This window comes from Talaromyces amestolkiae (genome assembly GCF_001896365.1).
Source record: "Talaromyces amestolkiae strain CIB chromosome Unknown scaffold1.1, whole genome shotgun sequence".
NCBI classification, from domain to species: Eukaryota; Fungi; Ascomycota; class Eurotiomycetes; order Eurotiales; family Trichocomaceae; genus Talaromyces; species Talaromyces amestolkiae.
The window spans coordinates 1954383-1979940 of record NW_024468037.1 but is presented as its reverse complement, the minus strand read 5'-3'; the positions used below and the strand labels follow the sequence as shown (position 1 = coordinate 1979940).

At 46.8% G+C, this 25558-nt stretch overlaps 7 protein-coding genes across 7 annotated transcripts; 2 read left to right on the top strand and 5 right to left on the bottom strand.

Annotated features, from left to right (window-relative positions):
• Nucleotides 1-48: 48 nt before the first annotated feature.
• Nucleotides 49-876, bottom strand: BHQ10_000644 (uncharacterized protein; the record flags this gene model as incomplete). The annotated part of the gene is made up of 1 exon (XM_040879026.1): nucleotides 49-876. One exon carries the CDS (start codon nucleotides 874-876, stop codon nucleotides 49-51), a length of 828 nt encoding a protein of 275 aa, XP_040729149.1.
• Nucleotides 877-1171: 295 nt separating this feature from the next.
• Nucleotides 1172-2193, bottom strand: BHQ10_000643 (uncharacterized protein; the record flags this gene model as incomplete). Its single annotated transcript, XM_040879015.1, has 2 exons — nucleotides 1172-1867; nucleotides 1918-2193. The coding sequence occupies 2 exons, from the start codon at nucleotides 2191-2193 to the stop codon at nucleotides 1172-1174; spliced, it is 972 nt and encodes a 323-aa protein (XP_040729148.1).
• A 523-nt stretch (nucleotides 2194-2716) lies between these two features.
• On the bottom strand, nucleotides 2717-4134 carry BHQ10_000642 (uncharacterized protein; the record flags this gene model as incomplete). Its single annotated transcript, XM_040879004.1, has 6 exons — nucleotides 2717-3071; nucleotides 3130-3160; nucleotides 3224-3291; nucleotides 3352-3469; nucleotides 3521-3896; nucleotides 3970-4134. 6 exons carry the CDS (start codon nucleotides 4132-4134, stop codon nucleotides 2717-2719), a joined length of 1113 nt encoding a protein of 370 aa, XP_040729147.1.
• Nucleotides 4135-6795: 2661 nt separating this feature from the next.
• Nucleotides 6796-8301, top strand: BHQ10_000641 (uncharacterized protein; the record flags this gene model as incomplete). The annotated part of the gene is made up of 5 exons (XM_040878993.1): nucleotides 6796-7050; nucleotides 7102-7228; nucleotides 7291-7414; nucleotides 7473-7927; nucleotides 7988-8301. The coding sequence occupies 5 exons, from the start codon at nucleotides 6796-6798 to the stop codon at nucleotides 8299-8301; spliced, it is 1275 nt and encodes a 424-aa protein (XP_040729146.1).
• Nucleotides 8302-14236: 5935 nt separating this feature from the next.
• BHQ10_000640 (uncharacterized protein) lies at nucleotides 14237-15049 on the top strand (the record flags this gene model as incomplete). Its single annotated transcript, XM_040878982.1, has 1 exon — nucleotides 14237-15049. The coding sequence occupies one exon, from the start codon at nucleotides 14237-14239 to the stop codon at nucleotides 15047-15049; it is 813 nt and encodes a 270-aa protein (XP_040729145.1).
• A 609-nt stretch (nucleotides 15050-15658) lies between these two features.
• On the bottom strand, nucleotides 15659-21017 carry BHQ10_000639 (uncharacterized protein; the record flags this gene model as incomplete). Its single annotated transcript, XM_040878970.1, has 10 exons — nucleotides 15659-15679; nucleotides 15738-16804; nucleotides 17458-17854; nucleotides 17916-18189; nucleotides 18249-18404; nucleotides 18461-18470; nucleotides 18533-18758; nucleotides 19488-20118; nucleotides 20174-20429; nucleotides 20483-21017. 10 exons carry the CDS (start codon nucleotides 21015-21017, stop codon nucleotides 15659-15661), a joined length of 3573 nt encoding a protein of 1190 aa, XP_040729144.1.
• Nucleotides 21018-23774: 2757 nt separating this feature from the next.
• BHQ10_000638 (uncharacterized protein) lies at nucleotides 23775-25352 on the bottom strand (the record flags this gene model as incomplete). Its single annotated transcript, XM_040878959.1, has 2 exons — nucleotides 23775-24763; nucleotides 25193-25352. The coding sequence occupies 2 exons, from the start codon at nucleotides 25350-25352 to the stop codon at nucleotides 23775-23777; spliced, it is 1149 nt and encodes a 382-aa protein (XP_040729143.1).
• Between the last annotated feature and the right edge of the window lie 206 nt (nucleotides 25353-25558).

The window sequence follows — 25558 nt, the reverse complement described above, 5'->3', positions numbered from 1 at the left end:
TGTTTCAGCATATGAGCAATCAACGTATTGAATAGTCTCTGCTTTTGCCTAACCAAGCATACTTCGCTTTCGGCCGCGCATCCGCACATCCTCCAATTTCTTGAGCACCAATTTTGCGCCCTTGAAACTCTCCGCGTAGCCATCCAGAATCTCAGAAAAGAAATCCTCAGTCATTGGATGCGTACTTCCAAATGCGCGCTCCAGAACATATAGATCAACCGCACGATCTTCCTCAGCAGAGCTCGTGCTAGCAAGTCCAAAATCAATAAGCACAATATCGCCCATCATCGAGGGCGACTCTGTGACGCCTGACGGTGCAGAATCAAGCGGTCTCAGAATCATATTACTCGTTGTCAGATCTCCATGCACGACCCCAACCTTGTGCATACTTCCCACCGTGCGGCCGATTTTCTTCATCAATTCTTTCACTTTACCCTCTTCCTCCTCTTTGTTGAACTGCGAATCATTGGAAGTAATAGATTTCTTCATCCATTTCTCCCACCGCTCCAATATATGCTTCACAGCCAACCCATCAATCCACTCCATAAGCATCCACGCGCCAACCGACCTCGTGCCATCCGCGGGCGTAGCAGGATCCCAGTCTAGAGCTAGTACGGCGGGCACGCTGACCCCTTCCCGGACGAGTTTCATTAAGCATCTTGCCTCGTGCAGTACGCGTTGACGGGTTAGACGCCGGTCAAGCAGTTCGTGGCGGTAGGGTTTTGTAGGTCGGATTTTGAGTGCAGCGGGTGTGTCGGAGGTCAGGAATGTGGTTTTGTAGAGTCGTGCTTCGGCGCCTTGGGCGAGGAGGGTTGGTGGAGGGGTTGTGTGTGCGAAGGGAGGGGGGAGGGGTGGCGGAATGTATTCTGTATTCATTTTGGGTTGCGATATCTTTATGCAGAGATGGTAGATATGTTGCTGTTTTGGACCAAAGGAGGCAGTACTGTGGTTGATGTTTGACTCGTGGTGTATGAAAAAAGAAAATTGCTGATGCGGGGAAGATTTGAGTGTGATCTCCACAGATAAGCTATCCACCCTTCCAACAACTATTTACAATATTATCAAGCTCAAACAGCGGACTCCTGTCTATAATTGATTCTTGCTTGTTTTCATAGTAGTATGCGCAATTGAATCTACCGGCTTCGTTATGTTCCTATTTATAAGAGACGACTCAGAGCGTATCCTCAATCGCCGCCAACTCAGCCATCACCTTCTTGACAAGCTGCTTCGTCGCCTCAGTAGGCGGCTCATACGGCGTTCGTGGCAGAAACTTTTCCTCTGTATTCTCTATGCCCGCCTTGGGTGCTGAATATATCGCTACCGCATACTTTGTCGTCGCAATGCCACTCTTACTCGGCGATTCCGCCAACGCAGCCTTTTGATGTAACGCCAACGCTTCCGCATATTTGCCTTCCTTGTACAGCTTGTAGATGTGTGATATCGTCTTAGGGAATACGTTCGCGAATGCGGCGATACACCCCGCTGAGCCGACGGCTAATCCACCGAGGAGGAAATCGGATTGTCCGCCGTAGACAGAGAACTTGTCCGGTCCAAATGTGCCTGCTAGTCTGGTGATTTTCCCGACTTGGGCGCATGTCAGCTTTACGCCGACGACGTTGCTGGTGCCGTCTGCAGATGAGGCGGCTGACGTATTGACAATGTCGGTTATAAGTTCGGAGTCCAGGTCGACGCCGTTCGTGACTCCCGGGAAATTGTAGAGCACCACGGGCAAGGCAGCTTTGCGCGCTACGTCTGCAAAGAAGCGTTTTATGACGGCTGGGGTGGTCTGTTTACCAAAGTAGGCTGGTGGTAGGACCAGAAGGTAGTTTGCTCCAGCGTCGTAGGCATCCTGACTATATTCCAGGACCTAGCTGAACGTCAGCTCAGGATTCCTTATTCCTTTTTTACTTTACTAACCTGCTTGGTGGAATGACCACCCACMCCAGCCATTATGGGATAATCAGGTCCTACCGCTTCGCGAGCAGTCTTGATAAGTTGAGCTCGTTCTTCTCGAGTCAGGAGGAAGGTCTCTGCGTTGGTCCCTAAAATCACCAGCCCCACTAGTCCACTGCGCGATAGATAGGCGTAGTATTTCTTTGCAGATTCATAGTCGATTGTGTCATCTTCACTGTTGAAGGCTGTGACTGCTGGAGCCCATATTCCTGCAGGAGGCACGCGCGGGGGTGGGACCATGATGATGTTCTGCTTGTGCCTTTTACGAAGTACATATACCAAGATTCAGGTGTAGACTTCGTCTTGAAGTAGAATGCAAATACAAAAAGAGAATAGAATATTTACGAAATTTGGACTCACATTGCTCTTCGTAAACAGACGTGGAAAAGAATCCGGAGATTGTCCGATTGAGGGGCATTATTGCTCAATTCGGCAACACATCAACCGGGCCGATCACGACGTTGCCGGTCCGGAAGAAGTCCGATCATGAATCAACAGACTGGTGATCTGGATCTGTATCTGTGCATTTGACTTGTGTATACATGATCGCATGGACCGTGCAATCTGGAATGAGTGATATGATCATTGTAGTATGGCCGGCTGCCATGAGATTAAAAGGAATGGACTTTTGTAAGACAAAAGGAATGTGTAATAGATAAATGTACATAAACAGAGATCTTTTCATATATAACCATTCGCCAACACCAAACCGAAAGTGACCACCATACATTATCGAGGCCTAGTCATTAGACTTGCCAAACCCCTACCAAGCCCTCATCTTCGATGACGCCGGCTCCTCTGACCGCGACTCGTAGTTGATAGTCACATTATCAGTGCGACGGATCTGGTTCTGGGCGGCTTCTGGTGGAAGAATGCTCTCTTGGCTGCCGTCTCCTCGCTCAACGTTAGTGATGGAGATACTATGCTGCTTGCTTCGGTTGCTGCGATGTGCACGCATTTCGATAGACTGCGAGTTATTCATGCCGCTGCTGTCTTTCTCAAGTCGGTTGAAGTATTTGTTGTTGTAGCTTGTGCCTCTGCTCTTGCGAAGTATGTATTCCAATAAGGGCTGAAGGGTGGGAATGCACGATGCCATGACGACGACGTCTGCTTCGATACTACGCTCGCCAGTGTTTAGTAGAATACCAGGATGAAGGATTATGACGATCAACTTACTTTGTCCAAATAACCAGTTGCCAAGTACCAACTAGAGTTGAATGCTCGATTAGTTTTTAGTTCTGGACTAAATGCCCTCCATTTTGTGACTTACAGGTATAATCGGCCGTGTCAGCCAGACCCTTTAATTGCGTACACTTGACGATGGCCATAGCTGCGGCACTGTGAAATTATGTTAGCCATATAACCTTGACGATATCAAACAGTCTTTCCAACACCTACATGGAACCCAGGCCAAGAGCACACATCAAAGCAAGTCGCTTCTTCACGGACATGTTCAACTTCCAGAGAACGATGGCAGGATAGATTGAAAGGTACAAATCAATGAATGCCGAAAGCGCTGTCCTCCCATCAGCTTAGTCTACTACATATCTCTGATGTGAACACCTACCTCCGGTGAAAACAGCAAAGTCGATCAAAATCCAGGGATCACGGCAAGTATAGTTGGTTATCGTCTTGTCCCATTGAGATGCAGGGGGATCGCACTCGGTGAACAAAAGAACAACGCAGATGGATACCACGCATGCAGCAAAACTCACAAGTCCGATTATGAAGTATTTGTGAAGTTTGCTGGGGTTAAGGATTCGAATCAGCATGATAGCTACTGCAATCTTGGGAATCGTGAATGAGAAAATGCCGAAAAAAAAGCCGACTGTGTTTAGCAAAATGGCTTTTTCGAGATGAGGAAGATCTAATGCCACGGCATGTCTTCCATACCCGACGATGACATTCGCGGTCGTGAGGCCTAGATAAGCGAGACCAAATATCTGTAAAGGTCAGACAATGTTTGCCGATTGCCAGCCTCGATAGTGATAGCCTTMCCATYCCAGCCATAATAACCCAGTCATCCAGACCCATATTCTTCACTATCTTCACCCGAATATAGATTCGAGCAATAACCATGCTTGTCGTGATCATAGTCAGAGTCCACATCGGCGCCAGGATGTTTACGCCTTTGCTCTCTTTTAGATACGCGGCAGAGTAGCCGCTCGTTGAGCTCGACATTTTGGCAATGCTTGAATGGCACGAAAATGAATTGATTGGCAGAAAACAAAGAAAGTCGATAGCCGTGCAACGAGGTACGACTAGATGAGGATCTCGTCCCTCTTTAAGGTATGTAAGAAAATCAATTAAACGAAAGAAGGCTCATTCTTTTCCGGAGACTTATCAACCTGATATGATTCAGGGAGTGAGAGGCAAAACAATTACAAAATATAGGACGCATAAACGTAGATCTGAACGAAATGTATAGTGATGAGAGCCCTTGCTCTTAGCACCAGGATTCAAAGTTCAAACTGTCATTTAAGGTACAGGAAGTATTTCCTGGGATCCGCCCTTCTGGGTCCCGGAATTAGATTCACTATTGGTTTGGAATAACGGCTGGGATACAGATATGCAGGTCCAGAAATCTCTGTTGATCGCGGACGGAGTCACGGAGACTGTACGTCTAGTCTGTACCGGCTCCTTCTTCAGCTTCCTTTTTCTACGAATTACTCAGATGCCATACCAAGCTGTCAAAGAGACAGTTCCGAAGACGGTCCAGAGACGGAACGAACCGGCGTCGGACTAATTTTGATCGACAGAGACCAGACCGTGCAGGTCAGTAGAGAGTTTTGAGTCTGGAAATTGTAGGCCTATACCCTACACTATAAGCTGAGTTGATTATAACTCGCTAGGGGGCACATAAGTTTCTGCCGCTTTAGTTGAATTTTCCCACCCGATTGTCAATTCTGTCCTACGGGCTGTGGCCAACCTAATTTCTCAGACCTCGTAAACATAGTAGTAACCTTCTTTGCTTTTTCACACTTCGAAACTCTGTTGGTTGCAAACTGTAACATCGTGGTCCTGAACCAGAGTGACGATTCAACGTTCGGTTGACTGAAGCTAGGTATGGTCATTTTATAACAGGCCAGCTATAGTGACTGTTCCGGGTGAGAATGCCGTAGGGATGGTGTATGCACACGACCCAGGGACTTGAAATCCCTTGCCATAAATCCTTGCTAGTCTATAGATTAGTACGTAATCGCCGGCAGCGACAGCCCAGCTGGGTTTGTGTTCATTGTTCACAGTTAGATAGTTTCCTGCCAATAAGTCTTTAAGATGACGAGTAAGCCTCGGCGTCTGCCATAAGCCCACATTTCCCCATTATCTGACTCGTGGATGCAATGGCGTAGTTTAGCTCGTGCCAACAACGGCTTTGAATTTGGCAGCTCCACAGCTGCAGCTAAGGCCTATCGAAGTTTGAAGTGTGAACATCGACTGACAAATCGGGACAGAATCTTTCGTTCCTAGGGGTATCCGCTCAGTAGAGTTGCCGGTTGTGGAATTTTTACTTTCGGCAGCAGCCATCATCACCATAATGGGAGGATACGTATGTTGTTCTGGTCCACTTGCTCGTTTAAGACTTAAGCTCGCGACGATATGACGATCACTGTTTCATCCATTGGAAGGGGGAGTTGACAGGTCATGATAACAGACGAACAATTCGCAAGGCAAAGATACTTAGATGAGAAGTTGACAAGACAGGGTGTTCAGGATATACTGACAGGTCTGAACTAGTCGACCTAGGCCTGGGAAGAAGAAGTAGAAGTTGGCAGTTGGAGAACCTAACCGTAGCTACGACGTAGGAAGGAACTTAGAAGGGAAGGCCCCATCCGGTGGGACCGAGCCGTGACAGGGAGCGCTCTGGCCGGCTCTTTTGTAGGTCTTATACAGCGCTTGTCCTTGTTTGACTTAGCTTGCTCACTGGGGCCGCTTCGTAGCTGGCATTGATCGTGATCGCCTTCCTTCTGTCAAATGTCACTTTTCCACTTTTCACTCTCCACCTTTATCAATTTCGCACACATCTTGCGGCCACCTCACAGTTACACGCCGATGCCCAGAATGCATACTGCCAACCTGCAACAAAGCGTGCAACCACAATGGAAGGAAAGTGGAAGACGGCTGAAGTGGTCGTACCTGTTCGTGGCCAAGTACAATGAATTGCGAGGTGCTAACCATGTCAATTATGGTGCTGCATAATACAGGATTTATATGTCTTAGTGGACTGTTATTGGCTTACATTCAACGTTGCCGCTAGCAGGGTTGGTAATTCTTAACCGCGAACAAAAACGGCAAGAGGAATGGAAACGGCTGCTACTCATGTGGCTAGAGCTAGCCCTTCTATGCTAGTGTCTTGACATCCGGCGGCGCTGTTAACATAGGTCTCTAGTGGTAGCTCTGAGCTTGGAGGTATGAAGCACGGATGCAGGCATGAACCCAAATTTGGGTGCGTTGGTTGGTCACGCACCCGTCTTGATTCGCCATCACAATCATATCATACTTGGGACTTAGGACACTAAGGACAGCCTAAAGAGGTCCGTACAGCCCCTGACTGTGCACCAGTGTTCCAAAGCTCGCTTCATTCGTTGTTGTCTCGCTGTTATCAAAGCTATCATCCGATGAGAATGCCGATGGCCAGACTCCAAGGGGTTGTATGATATGCATCTAGCTAGCTGGGAAAGGAATAATCTATTTATTGAAGAGAATTTCTTTTGCTGGACCGAGAGATTCTTCTCTGATCTTATTCAATATTCACTACACACCTGCATAACATACTCGGTGCTCAGGAATTCTAAATTTGTTTCAAATCTATTTGCCCAATAAAAATCCTTCGCATATTTCAGCATGGCTATTGAAAATGGTCACTCCAACGGACATGCTAACGGTAATGGTGCTGTAGCACCTATCGATGAGAGCATCGCTGTCAAAGCCAATGCCATTGACAAGGTTCCTCAATTGCTCGAGGAGATTGCTAAACAAGGCAAAGCTCTCACTCAGGATGGAGCCCAGAACCGTCGCCAACTCTTGGAGTCGGTTCGCTCTTTATCATATGCTCTTGAAACTCCCCGTGAAGCTATGATTCGCTACTGTTGGTCTCAGGTACGAACTTGCCCGCAGCGTAATAATCCTCCGCTAATGCCCAGCTTTTAGCCCACTATCTTTGCTGCCATTGAGCTAGGTATCAATCTAGGCCTTTTTAAGGTGCTGGCCAAAGATGACAAGCCCAAAACCGCCGTTGAGCTAGCTGAAGCTACTGGTGCGGAACCAGTCTTTCTCAGTAGGTTTAGACCAAGATTGTCCAGAATTCCGTCCTGAGACCAATGCTAACAAAGAGAACAGGTCGTATTTTGAAGCATCTTGGCGCTATGGGTGCCATCTACGAAGTTGGGCCTAATACTTATCAACCAACCAACTTTGCTAAGACATTGACTATCCAGAAATATGCAGACTCCTTCCCCTGCATGTGAGTGACCCAGTACTTTGAAATCCTTGTCTTGAAACCGTCTCTCTAACCCATGTAGGAATGACTGCATCAACTCTGCTATCCTAGCTTTCCCCCAATGGGTTAAGAAGAACGGCTACCGAGCGCCAACCGATGGCAAGAATACCGCCATGCAGTTAGGCTTTAACACCGATCTGCATTTTTTTGAGTACCTAGCCACCAACCCGGAATTCCCTGTCCGTTTTATGAATCACATGTCGGCCTATCACCAGGGTCGACCCAGCTGGATGGACCCTGGCTTCTACCCTGTCCAAGAACGTTTAGCTGCTGGCTTGGATACCAGTGCACCCTTATTGGTGGATGTGGGTGGAAGCACTGGTCATGATCTCCAGGAGTTCCGTCGCAAGCATCCCGAAGTCCAGGGTAAGCTTGTGCTTCAGGATCTTCCCGAGGTCATTGAAAAGGCCAAGCTGCTTGTAATCCCTGAGATTGAGGCAGTGGAGCACGACTTTTTCAAGGAGCAACCAATCAAGGGTATTTCAATTCTCTTCCATGATGGTTGAAGGTGTGACTTGCTAATCGCTGTTTATGTAGGTGCTCGTGCATATTACATGCACTCCATCCTCCACGACTGGCCTGACAACAAGTGCAAAGAAATTTTAACCAACCTTGCCCAGGCCATGAAGCCAGGATATAGCAAAATCTTGATCAACGAGAATGTCATCCCAGACATGGATGCTGACTGGCAAACTACTTCTTTGGATGTCGTTATGATGACCTTGTTCGCGTCTCAGGAGCGCACAGAGCGCCAGTGGCATGCTTTAGTTGAATCCGCAGGCTTGAAGATTATTAACATCTATACTGCCGAAAAGGGTGTCGAGAGCTTGATTGAATGCGAGCTTGCTTGATTAGATTTCTTGTGTTGGATGTCTATAGATTATCTCGGGCGCATACCAAATGATTGGCTGGCTGCACTGAGCGGAATACAAACTATTCAAGGTCATATATTCTTTTACACTAAGACTAACCCACACAGGCGCTTCCAACTTGGTAAATGATGGCACTTAGCAAGCCGTTGTTATAGTCAGACCCACGGAAATATATTGAAATTAGGGTTTGCGTCTTGTTCTCCGGCCGGTGCCCGTGTGAAGCGTTCCGGTCAGCGCCACAACCAACAAAGTAATATCAATAAGCGGAGACTCTAAACAATATGCAGTAAAAGATCAACAGCTTCCATGACATTACGTTTTCTAACAGTCTGGTAAGTTAGAGTTTAATGTGTCAAAGTCACTTGGCGAGGGATTACATTTCCGCGCGGAGCACAGAGTTCACCTTGGAACAGGATGGGTGTACGTGCGAGATGATGATCTGGACCCGGAACCTGTCGTAGAAATTCGATAGATCCATTCTCTCTATGTCTAAGAGAATAATTCCGAAGAATAAAGTTCACAAAGCGTCAAACTGAAACTTCGTAAACCTGGAATGCCGACCTTTGGACCTTGCTCATATCAAGGCTATTAATATGTACGGGTTGAATGGCTTATTCGCACGCACATATTAATTTTGAATATTCTATCCCGACAATACGGTCGATCATATACTACATAAGAACTAGAGCAGCGTCAAGTTTGAGTTAGTGCTTACTACTCTGTGGTTTTCTTTTTCCGTGCGTAGAGCGGTAAACAGTCCTTCGGTTAGGGCTTGTGAGACATGTGACTATAATGATAATCACCTATAGTTACTTGAACCAGCGATACAGTCGTAGTTGCCACGACTGCTAAATATTCTTCCCTCTACCGAAGTAACCCAGGAAATTCGGCATCTTTCCGGTTGCCACTTTACTTAATAAGGACACCGTTCAGACCATAACGACGCCGTAATATAGGGTCAAGACTTATAGCAATAACAGCGTGAATTAGGTCCCATATGGCATAAATCCGCAGCTACGCCGGCTTTCGAAAATGTGACTCGGATTTGTACTAGTACAAAACGCGTAGCCTTTCCTTCTAAGCGTTCATTGACAGTCGTCTACTCAAAGCGACTTGATACTTATCATCCTTGAAGAGATATGATAGCTCCAAAGCCTTAGTAAAAATAATAATCGGCGACCAACTCATCCAAGGTCACGTGTAGTTGATACATATGAAACACTGAACGGTGGAAGTTACAGTCGATAATTTCTCAGCGTGGCTTTGTAGCTGTTTATCGTTCGCATGTTGGATTCGTTTCTTGAAATCATTGGTACGCTTTCCGTTAACACCACCGCGATGTAACAGTTTGAAGTACTATTCAAATGGAAAGTTCTTCCAGAGTATCATTTATTTATGAACATTGTACCCGGTATGAGCAGTAATTTGCCCTCAGTGACGAAACAATCTCCATATATCATAATCTGGAGAGCTCCACGAATGACTAGGTACATGTGTTGATTGGAAGTATTCAAGCCTATATTTAACCGCCAACTGGCTTTTCAGTAACATGTCTATTCAAAGTGTAGATCTGCCTATTTACTAGAAGACAAGCTTCCACTTTCGGTCACTTCCCGGCGGTTCTGATATTTGATCTGATGGCCATTCTTTCAATGTTATGGGAGTGATCATCTCCAACAGCTGTTGATGAGACTAGTCAAATATATTAGTTCAAGGTGCTAGATCAATGCCCAAGAACGGAGTCAAGCATTGATTGCTTTCAAGGGTCTAGTCTTGCTTCTACTGAGTACAACTTGTACCATGTCTCTATCCGTTTAAAATGAAGGAGCGTGGAAGATTGGACTGCCTCGCTGTGCGTATCAGAATATGCCTTAAGTGACTCGTTCAAAGGAGCTCCTTCACGTTCCAGCGATGTTTGGGTGGTTTCGCCTCACGTATCGATGACTTGGGACCTTTCAGGGTTATATCTTCGTTTTTGACCCTTTCTAGGAGCTCTAAGCGAAATGGCACTCATAATTATATAGTTCATCTAATCATACAGCTATTACTAGAGGTTCCTAAGCAAAGCTATCTATCAGTCTAAGTCTTTTGAAGGAGACGAACCCTATGAAACCTCTGATATGGTAACATTCAATACTAGATACGGCACCTAGGTAAGGACTAGATGTATCTAGCACTCAATGAAAGATTATGAACAATTTTGGATAACAGTTACTTAGATGTATGTAATACAATTACATAGAGGTAACTAGGCCCCTGCGTTCATTCGAAGTTCATCTCACATACTTTTGTATTAGGGCCTTTGAATCGGGAGGCATTCAAGTCGTCTCATTCAGGTGGAGTTAATAAAGATGATGCTAGGTTGAAAGTTCGAACTCTCCAACCCCTATCTTTTTTCTAATGAGAAGATGGGCTAACGACAATGTGTAACCTTTGATATTAGGCTATACCATATTTACATTGAGACTCAGATGTGAATACTGCAATGGGGCCTGTTCGACTGATTTGTACATACACAGGTACATTTGCAGTGGTATATCATTATTGTAGTCGATGAACGTTCATGTAGCCCCAAATTCTAGTTCAACATATATATAGCTCAATGGCCTCCTCACTTCTATTCGTAGAACAAAGTCTACACATGTATTTGCAGCCGCTTTACCAAGAATGACAACCAGGCAAGAACTTTTCTCATCGATCATTCTTTATCCATATTAAAGTCATCAATTAGTAGCAACAATTCCGGGTTTGTTATCATGGATATTATCTTATGATCAGTCATGCATTCAACGTTCTCAAGCTTCGACATCTTCGAGCTCAAATCATAGTTACACCTGCATTTGAAGTTGCCATTTTGATATGCAATTCTATACTCCTGATCCTATCTGGGTTGATTCTGATATTAATCAATAATAACACGCTATTACTGACATTGATTTAAGTATCAGTGTCTAAAAGGATCCAGTTCTCCTGCTAGAATTGGAGGTTGGTGATGATTGATGACTGCGTCATTTGAAATACTTTCAAGAAGCGTCGATAAGATTCATCTAATTTGTCATTTTGGTCTGTCACATATCTACTTAAGAGCCGATAACTTTGAGAAAGACTTGGAGTGGACAATATTATCTCTATAAACAGATAAGTATGATGAACTGACGAGGACCTAGACTAAGATCCCAGAAACCAAATTAGTGAATACGCCTAGCTTATCCACATGCCGACACCAAGGTCTCTTTCAAAAGAGAGGAACCTAGGGATGCCAGAGATCTTTGATAGATATCTCAAAGGAGGTATTCAAACCTTTTCTCGCCAGAGTAAGCCCTATCACTACTCACCTGGTTATTATTTGTGGGATCTGGATGAAGAAACAACTCTGAATCAGTGATTCGAGTATCTCTGGAGTAGTTCTTAGTCCCTAAGACTAAGCCTTCACCAACGAGATCTACATGTGTGTTCAGCACTGGAATTCCTCCAGTAATAGACATATGATGAACATACCCCCAGAATCCAGGACTAGCCCCGACGCTTAGCCTAGATAGCAATAATACCCCATTCATAAACCAGCAGATATCATTTAGAGTCCGAATACAAAAATACTTGACTCCAGCAGTAAGAAGTACGCTGTGTTAAATCATTCAGTACGATGGACATGTTTCACGTAATAGTAGCGAAGTTTGATGATGAGGCATGTTTCAGTTATTGGTTGCTGTAGCGACTTCATTAGCTTGATCAACTAGCAAAATATTCAAGCGAGATGTGCAATCTATAATTTATCTATCCTTGTGGACTTTGAGAAGGCGCAATATGTACTCCCAGTCTTACTTGGACGTGCAGTGAGATGTAGTGTTATTACGCCCTTGACTACATAAGTACGGAAGGCATGCTCGCGATTTATGGAACCCTGCATAATGAATGTATGATTTGATTGTACGCTGATGCAGGGTTATGGTAAATCATGGTTACTGAGATTCATTATCCACAGTGCGTGGTTAGACAAAGTTGCATAGAGCAGCTCGGAGAGACACATGCTCAAAGACAAATAAATTCTAGGCCCTTACTGTCTATGAATTCAATTTCTGATTGCTAAGAGCCCGGAGCCTTCAAAGATCCGCTTTTGAGGCATCTGCATTTGTTTACGGGTTGAATTTGACCAAGATTGAGGAGCCTTGAGCCCAAGACTTCCCTCTTGAAAATATAGAAATATGCCATCTCTCAAGCAAGTCAAGCCAAATCGAGATGCCTTTGACTATTCCTTTTATTCATGTGGATATAGCACGATCAAATTCAAAATCTCGGAAGGATCCAAGAAATTTCCTAAATAGGCAACTTCAAGCACACTTAGGGCTTGCCTGCAGAAGGAACCCTAGGCAGACTCCAGCAATTCTTACTTACACGTATCGTGCCTGTTTTTCTTCCTCCATCCTATTTTCAATTTTAAAAATTGTTTGCTTAATGCGATATATTCTGAATGTATCCCCTGGTAAAAATCCACTACACACGTATCGGCATGATTCAGTGTGTCGGTCCATTGTGTGACTTGGGCTCCCATTCCACATGGTAAAAGAATATATGGACTTTTCAAATGCTAAAAATAATACATGAAGATAAATCGCCAATTCTTCAAATACTTCTAGGTGGCAAGGGTTGTCGGGACTGGTTGCTTTAATGTAATCCCCATCCTCCTGAACGTGCTAAGTCATGTTATTCCTTGGCTGCGGGAGATTCAACCTTGGAAAATTTCCGAAACTACCGTATAACCATCCATGGATAAAGATAGGTCGACTCCTTGCTAAAGATGACCTGGAATTTGACTAGGAACTGAACAGAGCAGCTCGATAAAACGATAGGTGTCCAATATCAATAAATATAATGAAGAAACACAGCGTGCTTTCCATGTATCTGTAAGTGCATGCTTCCGTTTTGTCTCTTACTTCATAGTTTTGTATCTGCACAGCACGCAGGTCAGACTCAATGTTTCGGCTTTCACGGCCCCAGAAAAATTATTATCCTCAGATCCATGGGCTAGTTTTAGTGGGTGTGCCACTAACCGCTAAATGCAAGATCGGCAACGCTTATCTACTTAGTTTGACATTCTACTCCAATCTTGGTTAATGTTCCTGATTATCGACTTGAGGATGTCTCACTTGAATTACTTCATAGGGCAATCAGTTTGCTAGAAATTTGAGACTAGAACAAGCACACAGACTCTCGGGCAAATAGATGCATTTGGAGCAAAGAAAATAGCGATCGCGCCCTATTCAAAGCCCGTCGAAGGTTGCACTCAACTACTCCAGCTCCTGAGTCTCGTCCCCCGTCTTTGGAAATCCCGACTGCCGGAAGGATGCGCAGATTAGATGAGAATTTTACAGATCTCTGATCTGGATCTGACTCGTAGGATCTTGGAGGATCGGATCCAGAACTAACACGCTCATATGTATCCTCAGATTGCGAGATCCTCTCTTTTACTCATTGCTCTTTCTCTGCATAACCGTAGCTGACCAGATATCGGTGTTTGCGTGAACTAGCCTAGTAAGCTAAAGCTGAATACCCTAAAATACCCACTTACGAGGTTACATTTAATAGTATCATTTACCTCTGGTCAGCTCTATATCAGACCAGTCACCATTCTCGAACCTCAACCACCTGCCTGATACGGGGTCCCATACGATCTTTAGATGCTTTGTTTTTGAGTTTCTTGTTATTTAGTAACTCGTATCTAGTCGTAGCTTATCTTTGGTAAAGTTGGGTAGAGCTATGAATTAGCTGAGCAGTCTGTTGTTTATAAATATATGCCTGGTATCCTTTGAGATGTGTACGGGTATTCCAATCGATTCTTCTGAGCAAGGTGTAAAGGCCGCATTGACAGACGTATAATCTACCCCTTCTTTACAATACAGATATTATCTACAGCAAAATGGTCTTCTTTATCAACACTCTCGCTCCCCTCCTCCTAGCAGGCACCGCACTAGCCAGCCCAACCTCCATCCCCGCCGCACGACGCTTCCGCGGTGGCGGCTCAACATCCTACAAAAACTTCACAGCGCCAGCCGACGAAGCCTCCGCCGCAACCTTAGGCACATACACATTCACCAACTGGGCCGGCGCCTTCCTTGACACAACCGACGTAACCGGCGTAACAGGTACATTCGTCGTGCCTACACCCTCCGCACCCGCCGGCGGCGACGCAAGCACCAGCTACTGCGGTTGTGCCTGGGTTGGATTGGATGGAATTTCAAACTTCTGTCCTAACGGCGCCTTGATGCAGGCCGGCGTAAACTGGTGTGTAGAGAATGGCGTGCCGAGTTTCGTGGCCTGGTATGAATGGTGGCCTGCCGAAGCGCAGCAGTATTGGGATAATATCAGTGTTTCAGCTGGAGACTCGATTACGGTCACTGTCTCTGCTGCGAGTACGACGGGTGGCACGACCACGTTAACAAACAACTCAAATGGGCAGAGTGTCAGTTTTACGTGGACAGGTGAAAGCCCTGCGCTCTGTGAGGTGAATGCGGAGTGGATTGTGGAGGATTACTCTGTTGGAAATAATCTGGTTGCTTTTGCAGATTATGGCTCTGTGACTTTCACGGGGAACAGTGCTGTTGTTGGGGGTGTTAGTACCTCAGATTTGAGCAATTCTTATATTGCAAATATGGTCTCTGAGTCGGATAGTTCTGATGTTATCAGTGCTAGTACTGTGAGTGGTAACGATATCACTGTTGTTTACCAGTGATTGATCAGTCTTGATGCCACGGGCATATTCGGATGATGTCAACTTGTACATAGTCTAGATGTTTAGACGCAAGCTTATATAGATTTATTATAACTCATGGTCAGTGCACATGTGTATGCAAATATTGAACCCAGTTGTAGTCAATCGACCTTGAAACCACGCTGGGCAGCCATATCTACTTCTGATATTATCTGTATGGATACGTGCTATCTACAACCTCATCTCATTTCGTCTATACGTATCCTTTATCAGATCAAATATCCGTCATATGAAAATGAAGAGTGCTCCGAATCGCGATTGATCAGACAGGTCACATATCCAAGCGCTCCACTCCCTGATAAATTGAAGTTTCTAGATATCAAATTCAGAGCCGGAATGCCTTCTGCTGTTTGTAGCCAGATTCTACGGTACCCGAAAAGCACAATGTATATCCGAGAAGAAAGTTTTTCTCGATTGTATCCCGAATCCTGCGATCCACCGCTAAATGCAATGAAATATAAATAGTATGTAATGTTGACAAAAATGAAAGACAAAGAATCAAAGACGCCACCTGATGAAGCACATTCATCACCATTTGACAAGATTAAGTAAAAGTCTATCAGGAGCAAATCACTCGTTATAATGGTACACCTAAATTGGCTATTAGTATGGATTCGGAAAGCGACCAATATGGAGGAAAGAGACTCACAAAATAATCAGGTAACCCCCAACACGTATACCCCAACCGTTTCGCCATCTTCGCAAACCCTTCCGTCTCAAGCATATGATAAAACGGGAAAGGAGGGAACATGGCGCCATCACGATGCACATCAGCCTTGACCATCAACGCCGTCCCGCCAACACCATCCAATTCCACTTCGTTGTGCGGATCGGCATCTTGCGGGTCTTGCGACACCATCCAGACCATCAAGCTTCGGTAAGTGGGGATTTCAGCGTAGCCCTCGAAGAGGACGTCGTCCGGGCCCATTTCTGCTGCCATTTGCAATGCCATGTCGCTGTCGATCCAGGAGTTGTAATCATACGCCCGAACATCCATCTCCCCCTTCTCCGAATTGAAGTAGCGCTGGTAACAATTCGGCACAATGACCGGTTTATTGTGGCTCSTCAAATCCTCAATCAACGTCGGCGGCGTTTCGACAATATCCGAATCCAGCCACAGAACCCACGAAGTAGATGGTCCCAATGTAGTAAATAACAGACTATTCCGCGCCCGGCTCATCGCTTCGCGACGCTTCTTTTGGTTCTCCATTTTATGTCGTTCCTTCTCGTCCTGCGATTGCAACGGCGGCTCGAAATCCTGTCTCAGAATGGTGACGCTCGCAAATCGATCGTCGATAGGGCCCGATTGTGTCTTTGAGACTGCCTCTTGCAGTGCAAGGGTTGCGGCATTGCCGTCATTGGTTTTGGGGAGTATGAATCCCAGCGAAATGAGTTCGTGCGGGTATTGGAGCTTTACTAGATTATCCCAGTACTGCTGATAGAAGTTCATCATTGGCGTCAGGATGAGTACTCGCTCGCCCTTTGCAGCCGATGCATCCGATGTGGTAAGCTCGTTCATTTTGTAGTGCACCACTGGCGGCGGCGCTTGTTGGCCATTGCGTCCTTGCGCGTGTTTTTTGGGGAAGGGTTTCGTGGGAGGGGACAGCGGGTGTGAGGCTGCATCTTCTTGTCGTTGTTGTGCGGTTATGGGCGTTGATGATGAGGTCGGATCGAAGAGGAAAAATATGAAGCCGATGGCTAGGATGGCGGCGAGCACTAAGGTTATAGGACTTGTTCGTCGTAGAGACCGCGAAAGGGCCATGGTGGCCGGCCGGCTGCCTTCTAGTCTCGTCGTTCGTGGCAGGCGATTTCAAATGAAGCTTTTTCTGTTGTATTTTGAGGTCGATACCTGAGAGAAATGAAGCGCCGAAGTGGTTTGCCTGGTTATGAATGTTGGTTGACAGTCTGGATTGGCGGAGCTTGAGCTTAATGGATTGCGTGTACACATCCGAGCACCTCCTTCCTATACGACAATGAGCAGTAGATTCCGTCGCGTAACTTGTGCCATGATATAACACAGTGAAATCAATTGGAGCAGCTATATTCAATTCTCAATTGAGGACAAAAGTGCAAAAGAATAGCTGTTAGTTGCAACGTTGCGTGTTTGATGTTGGCGGAGGTTGGCAGATCTTCATCCTCGCCGGGATCGAAGGCCCGCATATCGGCTTCTGATTGGCTGATGGCTCTAACGCACGTGAAATTTGAATATTGTTTCAGTTTATTTGTCATTCAAATGCGAAATGCGGCTCTATCTATGCTGTCTATATGAGAGTATCCAGTATCATACACATGTAATGCAAGGGTGTCGTCGAAGCCCATAAAACGTCAGTCAAAGCTCAGTCAAAACTATGGCAACCATCTCATAACACCTTCAAACGCCACGAGAGCCATAGCATTGGCCGGGAACGCGCGCAAAAAGCACGGCAGGAATCCACGCCAATATCCCCTCCATCCGCGCTCGCGATACACAGCAACAGCAGCATCTTTCCATCGGGGAAAGCGCCTCTCACCGTCACCATGCGAGCCTCCCAAGGGATCGGTCATCAATCGGTTCTTGACGACATCTGAGGGGTAAGATGTGATCCAGAAGATTTGCGCGGATATGCCGCCGGCCCAGAAATTGATGGCTGGGGCGGAGAGATTGGTCTTCTTTTGCATCATGCGTGTGAGGATGTCATAGGATCCCCACCAGAAGAAGAAGAATGATCGGAAGATGAGCGTTGCGTAAAGACCACGGAAGAGTCCTGGAATGCCATGACTCCGTAGCTTGACGGCACGTTAGCACATCATTCTTGATGATCGCAATTGAATAGAGAGAAAGACTAACGATCTTCTTTGAGCAATCAATCGGCCCACTGTACATTCGCTGCTTCTTGTCGGCAGCATACTGAATTTGCAACCTGGCTTTGACATGCTCGACCGGCGCAGCAATAAAACTGACTGTACATCCCGCCATGATACCCGCAATACCATGTCCAAAACTTGGTAAAGTATGTAAATCCCGTTGTGAGGAGGTAAATGGAATGGAATTGCGCAGCTGTGGATTCGAAAAGACGTTTTCGAGTAATAGACGTTTATAGAGGGTAAGAGAACCAAGCATTCTATACGTCCCCAATCATCAGCTTCGTCTTGTGTATGTTGTGCGCTGTGTGCGACTTACACAGAATCCATGATCATCCATCCGACCAGCGGAGGTGTTGCGCCTTTGTAAAACCCACCGAATCCTTCCTTGCGTATAGTCTGCATGACACAATCCAACGGTCCTCTGAAACGACCATGTTCGCTGGTCTGCATTCTGATTTTGATAGTATCAAATCTGGTCCAGATCATGATTAGCTAGCTGATAATGCCACGAACGACAAGTAAACGTACGGGTGGCCAACTATAAACATGATAGAGATTAGCCCTGACTGCATTGCAACATCCATCAACAGATGCACTAACCACTCAATTTCGCAATCCCAGAAAATACACCCGCAACAAACCCCTTGTAATCCCGCTTCGATTTGGCGGTATTCTTCACACTGACGTTTTCCGCAGGAAGTATGGTGTTTACTTTGGTCTCGGAAGAAGCTGTACGAGTGATGGTCCTTCCATGGTCATTTTCTGGCAATACCGAAGCAGCGGTCTGCGAAACGCTGGAAGTCGACATCTTTATGCGACCAACGCTCTGAAAGAATGTAGAAAAGATGAACGAGTTATCTGGTCGAACGTATCAATCTCTCCATTGATGTTTCGCTCAGTAAGACAACCCCCAAAGGTGTGGTTCAAGGGAAGTAGCAAAATAAAAGGTCGATCTTGGATGTCGCGATCCGTATCTCTGCCGATTGTGAGTACACACCCACGAATGTCGCAAATCGCGTCGTAGATCGACCGAACACGAGCTAGGCAGACGTCAAGCCCGAGATATGTATATCCGTAAGTATGTGTGTGTATCGCGATGCTCCTGCTGTACAGATTGAACAAGAGTATTGCGGAGCATACACAGTTAATAAAATCTCCGACATGGTCAAGCTGTGACCATCCGATCACGGCCAGCGCAGGCCGGGGAGTGTGCACTCAGGTCCGACCAGCGCGAACAGAGGACGGCAGAGCAACCTTAGCCGGGCTTGGCGCGAGGGGCGCCAAGCCTTGAACCGCGGGGTTTGGCCTAGCCATTTACGATCAATATAAACACTTGTCTCGTCATCTCCGCACCACACAGAATTCTGTAGATTATAAATGCCACGATTTACAGTCAGTATGTATTAGTTATATAAAATCTGGAAGGCTATCCACTCGTAGAATACACAGTGAGAATTTAAAATACAAAATTTCCACAGCTATCGTGACGCAGCCTCATATGCCACTCATTGCTCTGTCCCAACCTTTCTTAATCATAACCTTATTCCGGGCATACATCATCGTCATGGCAATGGTCTTTGATTAGGGTGGCAGTGTCAAGGACAGTATTGTTAGAGCTGCTAATAAACTGAGTCGTCAAGTGGGAGCAGTTGTGGACGGTGAACAAGCTCCAACCGTATGCTACGATAACATCGCGAGAAGTGCTGACATAAGGGGTGCTGGGGGTGTCGAGACCATCATAGTGTCCACCGGCGCCGTTGACCACGTACCAGGGAGCTGTGGGATTATCGGTGATCTCCTGAGTGACATTATTGGCAACGGCGGAGTGGCGCTCGTAGAAGTGTTTGTGGCCGTGGAGCACGAGGTCGACGCCATACTCAATCAGAATGGGTTCGAAGGCAGCCTGGCACTCAGTGCAAACCGTCGTGCTAACGTACCAGGGACGGTGGCCAGCTGCAACAACCCAGGGTGTCTTCTTGCGGTCGACAGCGGCGAGATCCTTCTCCAGCCAAGCAAGCTGGGCTCCGGACGGAGCAAAGGGGCCAGCATTCTCGGCGCCCTCACCACCAGGCTCATCCGGAGCGTTGGGGAAATCGGTCTCAGTATTGAACATGACAAAGTGCACACTACCGTGGTCGAAGGAATACCAGAAGTTCTCGAGGCCACCAGATTCAGTAGAGGGCATGCTGGATGGAAAGTCAGTCTCTAATACATGCCTCACGCCTAGCAAGAGATACATACTTCCAGTGTTGGCGGTAGCCAGTGAAGTTGAGCTGGCCAGGCACACAGACGCTTAGGTCACTGCCGTTGTCGCAGTTGGCCTCGTGGTTGCCGGGCCCGACCATGTAGGGCTTAGCACTAGAGAGCTCCTCGATCTCGTTGTAGAAGTCATTGAGGATCCGGTCGTACTCGGCACCGTTATCGGTGAGGTTGTACGGGGAGACATAGCCGCTCTTCTCCTCCTTGATCCAGGCGTCGGCGTAAGCAAGATCACCAACTGGCAAGCACGTTAGTTAATGAACACATCACAGATGGCACCAGTGTACATACCGTGCCAGATGAAGTCGTAGCTGCTCTGGCGAGCGGCCAGTGACTGGATGGTCGTCAAATCACCCGGTTTAAGCGGGTTGGCAGCACCCTTCCCGACAGTAGTACTGAGACCATCAGGGCCAAAGGTGCCCATGTCGCCAACCATGGCAAAGCTGAACTCAGTCTCCTGGCCAGGGCGGCGTGCGGTAGTGAAGGTGTAGGTCACATTGCCGCAGTTGGGCTTATAGAAGTACGCAGTATCGGGCTCAAGGCCGGTGAGGACGACATGGTTATTGTACGTGGATGAGCTGGGATAAGTGGTCGACACATCCGACTGGGCGACGCGATTGAGGCGCTGGTCCTTGCCGAAGTACACTGTCGGGTTGGAGAGCTGCTGCTTGGTGTTCCAGCTGACTGCCATGCCGTGGTCACCAGCGTAGGCGAGACGAATCTGGGTGGGCAAAGTGCTGCTAGTGCATTGGCCGGGGTTCTTAGGGGCAGCCAGTGCGGCCGAGGCGAAGGCCACAGCCGTAACAGCGCTGAGCTGGAACAACATGATGGATGGGAATCAGAAAAGACCGACTAGAGTGAGATGGTTATTCCTCCGCGCCTGGGTCACTGGGCAGGGCGGTGCGACAGAGATAGATATAGTTATATGTTTGCATCCTGATTACATGCTTTGACTACAGGCAGATTAAGGGTCCGCTTCTGGAAGGCAGGGACCTGCCAAGTCAGCGGAGTTTTGGCCAGCCATGAAGCCGCCCGCCGGCACGTGCTACCTAAACCTCCACTAGGGCTAGGAGCTAGGGATAAGAAGCTTTCGGCTGCTTCTAGAAATACTCAGGATCGCGTTCTCGCACATGTATGTACATATGCACCAATAAGGGGTCACTAATTAGTAAATACTACTTCACTGCATGAGTCGGTGCCCTGTTCGGTTAAACTTTCAAATTTTTACAGGTACGTATCAACCCCATCACGCGTAGGCACGTGCCCACGTGCTACACAACCCTCGACTCTCGTCGGCTGCAATCTCCCTGCTGTGCAGTCGCTTATTCTCATTTCCTTTAATTAGATGATGCCCTCGAAATCACGACTGGGAAGAGCAATACTAATCCAGTTACGGCATCGAACCTCGTATCCAAAGCGCCCTTGAACCTTCTCTAATAATTTAATATCTTATTGTTGATATCTCACCTCTTTCGCTAATAGGGTCCGCCTCGCTTGTGGGAGTCAGTGGGACGGGATGACGGTATTCTGGGGGACTCATAGACCTGTTCTTCCACCTACTTCTTGAGAATCAATTTTGATATTATTGACTCTTGCGGCTTGTTCTATTAGCCGTACTAGGTATATCGTGAGATATAGCGTAGTTAGACCAACACCTACCAAATTACATCAAATAATATCCATAACTCCCCATTATTGCAAGAGAATTTTGAAGCAATATCAATTCAGCTATATAGATTTCAGTTTGCATAATGCTATAGCCGTACACCTTGAGCTCTCACCGTAGTATACAATCGATCCCTTAGAGGCTTGTTTTAACAGGATTATATATGGATTCTATGGATAAGTACCACTGGTATCGGAATAAAATCAGACTGTGGTTATAGCTACAGCTAACCTGGGCGTCCCAACTAGTTGACATCAAAACGCACGGCCTTCCCAACTCTCCGATTTTGACCCTAGGGGTAGCTAGCGAGATGGAGCAATCGAAGTGAGAATGATAAAAGTGGCTTGGTTTGTCTGCACAAATCGAGAAATTGTGAAACAGGAATTGATGGCGACACATGTGCTCACCGTAACAGTGTGCTTCATTACTTAGTATTGAATGCTATACAACAGTATGAATTAATATAAAGGCTGTGCCACGTTTTTAAGTATGCAGCGTTTCAAAGTTTCTGGTGGCGCAACTATTTAGAGCCTTCTAACCTAAGCTCTATATAACAGTTTTATCAAGGATTCACATGATCACAGTCTGCTTTTCGAAGCCTGCTCTTCCTGGCTGCTGTAAATCCGGTATCTATTAGATTGACGTCGCCTAGAATGTCATATACAGCTAGGTCCGCCCAGATATCCTTTGCAAGCCAATTCCGCACTTCGAGAGTAATGAGTGAGTCGGCTCCAAAGGAGTCCATATGATCGTTCGTTGGTTATCTTAGTCTGAGATCCCAGGCCTAGAATCTGGCAGAATTTCAACTTTAATGCGTCAGCAACAGCAGCTCCGGCGACGGCGTGCGTCTCCCCGCTTCTTCGAACACGGCAGCAAAAATTTGGTCTATTAGCCATCAATGTTGGAGAAGCTTCACCGTCAGGCATGACTTGATGAATCGCACGGAAGGGGGTCTTGTCATTGCTTTATCTCCAACGTCGCTGACTGAATAAGCAACGATTCTGAGAGAACCTTAGCTTGCCTTGCAATGCATCGATGGCGACAATATGAGCACTCAAGGCTATGAGGCTTTCTCTGACACGCCATGAGGTACTTTAGCGTGAGTATTTGCCTTCTGAACAACATCCGCAGCATAGATGCCATCAGCATGGGTTCGTGGATAGGAGTACTTCTCTGCAAGGCAGAAAAGGGCAAGAAGTGTGGCTTTGTGTGTCCTAGGCTCCCAGACTCCTCAGGTAGCCATCGGCTGCCTCTAGGACGATGTGGGCGTTGGAATTGTCATGTCCGAACAAGTTAATAGGCGCGAGTTGAATTTCATCAGTTTCAGGCCAAGGCACACATTCAGTATGTTGCGAATTCAAGGTAATAGGTGCACAGGAGGCATATTTATTGGCTATACATGTAGGAATTAGGCGCAAGTGTCGTTCTTAGTCAACGTACTCAATTGACCTGTCGTCTATTGGTTGACTTCGGAGGTGAGGTTGTAGCTAGCTCGTACGCTAGATATCACGTAACAAGCACATAATTCCGTTACACTAAAGGTTGAAGATGTTGGCATTTATGTAAATATTCTTGATACGGATAACTCAATCTAAACTCCAAAGAATCATGTCGTATGAAGTGCAATGTTCCTCCATGCTTCATCAATGCATGTCATGATACTGTATGCTAATGGTACTCGAGCAACTCGTGCAAAAGTCAAAATAAACGGGAATTTCCGCAAGATACTCAGTTCTTGGGATGGTACATATGGGGTATACACATAACGATAATAAACAGACGCCATCGACTCCTGGTGGATCAGTCGTCATAAAAAATAGACTACTAATGAAATGAATAACGAAAATGTTCGACGCCTAACATGCGAAAGTCCGAAGATAACATCGAGCTGGGATAATATGGCGGATTTGTCGAAGGCTATCGACCTTTTGTTTCTTTAGTGCGTGCGCTTCCGTGTCTTTCCCGCTCCCCGTCAGCCTGATGTGGTGAAGTGTAATCACCAGATCGGCCGGACAGGTAGCTTTCTGCCTCCTCCAGAGCAAGCGGAGTCACCGGACCAGGACTGCCGAGAGGATCCAGTCGTGGAGCCGAAATCCCAGCACCGCTGATGTCCGTAGCGTTACGTGATAGCGAGACGCTAGCTGCAACTAATTCACGATATTGTCTCAGTGCCTCCCGTGAACTTCCGCTTCCTGCAGAAGAAACGCGGTAGCCAAACGATCTTGGGTGATGGTTTGACGTGTTTGGTGACAACGAAGCATTTGGAGTACTGTTCGGTGATTGATACACAGCAGGATGAAATCTTGGCAAGTTACCCAGGTACATTGGGCTGTCCTTGGCTGTTGGCTTTGGCGAGACTGGGCCTGACTGGTGCGACATGGTGAGAGATGGTCCTGACATCGGTGATTTCTTCGAACGACTACTGCGGTGGTTATCAGATATATGTTCCGAGGCGGAAGATGAGTTTGGTTGCGACTTTTTCTTGCGAGAAGTCTTTTCGTTCCGGCTATGACGTTGATGAGCCGAGGAAGAATGTGAATCCTTGAAAGGACGCTCTGCCAAGTACTGGTGATCGAAACGACCCGTAAGTGGTGTGAGCGGTAGGTCTTCGAAGGAGCGGCTCAAGTTGGCGCGAGGGATAGGAATTGGCTGAGAGCCTGCAGTTGATTCGTACGGTTCCTCGATAGGAGCAGGAGAGGCAGGTGGTGTCTCGACCGAGTCCGAGGGGAGAAATGATGTGTTGATGGGAGAAGTCGAGGTTAATTTTCGCAAGGAGGACGAAGATGACACTGGGGTCGGGGGACCGTGTTTTCTTATAAGACTTGCGAGATGCTCGCGGGCGCTATTGTGTTCGTTGGCTTGGGAGCGACGCGAAGGTGGAGAAGCGGTATTTAGATGTTGGTGGTCTGCGAATGAAATGTCCGATCAGCAAGTGTTCATTTTTGGCAAGGAGAAGTCCCATGTCGCGAAACACTGAAACAGTATATCCGACAAATCAGGAAACAATGCCTTCATCAAATGAACTCCACTAGAGGGGGATTAGATCCTCAACCGCCAGCAGTACTTGGCCGACATGCATGTAGGGATGACATATCATTCGACAAGCCATGGCCGAACATGCAATCTAACCAGCGAGGAGCGGGGAACAGCATACGTAGCGTCACTGGTCTTTTGAAACGCAGATAACTCGGCGAAGAAGTATTCACCGTCAAGCGTCAAGAAGCCAGCACAGACATCATGAGCGTGCCTGATTAAATGAATGTGGGGGTGGGGACCAAACAATACATCAACGTAAAAGCAAAGCATAAATACTTGTGCAAACGAACAGTACTTACAATAGTTTCGAGGAGGAGAGATAGAGCTGCACGATGAAGGATAATACGAAGCTGAAGAGTGCGATGAGGAACAAGAGGTATAGGAAGCGGCGGTGGTGAAGACGACGGGGTGCCTGTTGCTGTCTTTTGTTCTTCGCGGGTCGTTGGCGGCTGCCATCATTTCACTGTTTTGCCGGTGTCCGGCTGGTAATACGATTACACAGCTGTAGGGATGACAGATAATAGCGCTGGTGTATCGATGTCACGGCGTTACAAGATTACCGGGACGGCGTTTTTCCAGGCGGGGATACGAAGACTGTCAGCCAATGACAAGGCCGTCTGCGGGGGAAAGCGTCAGTTTTTTTCCTCAATTTCTCAGCCAAGTGG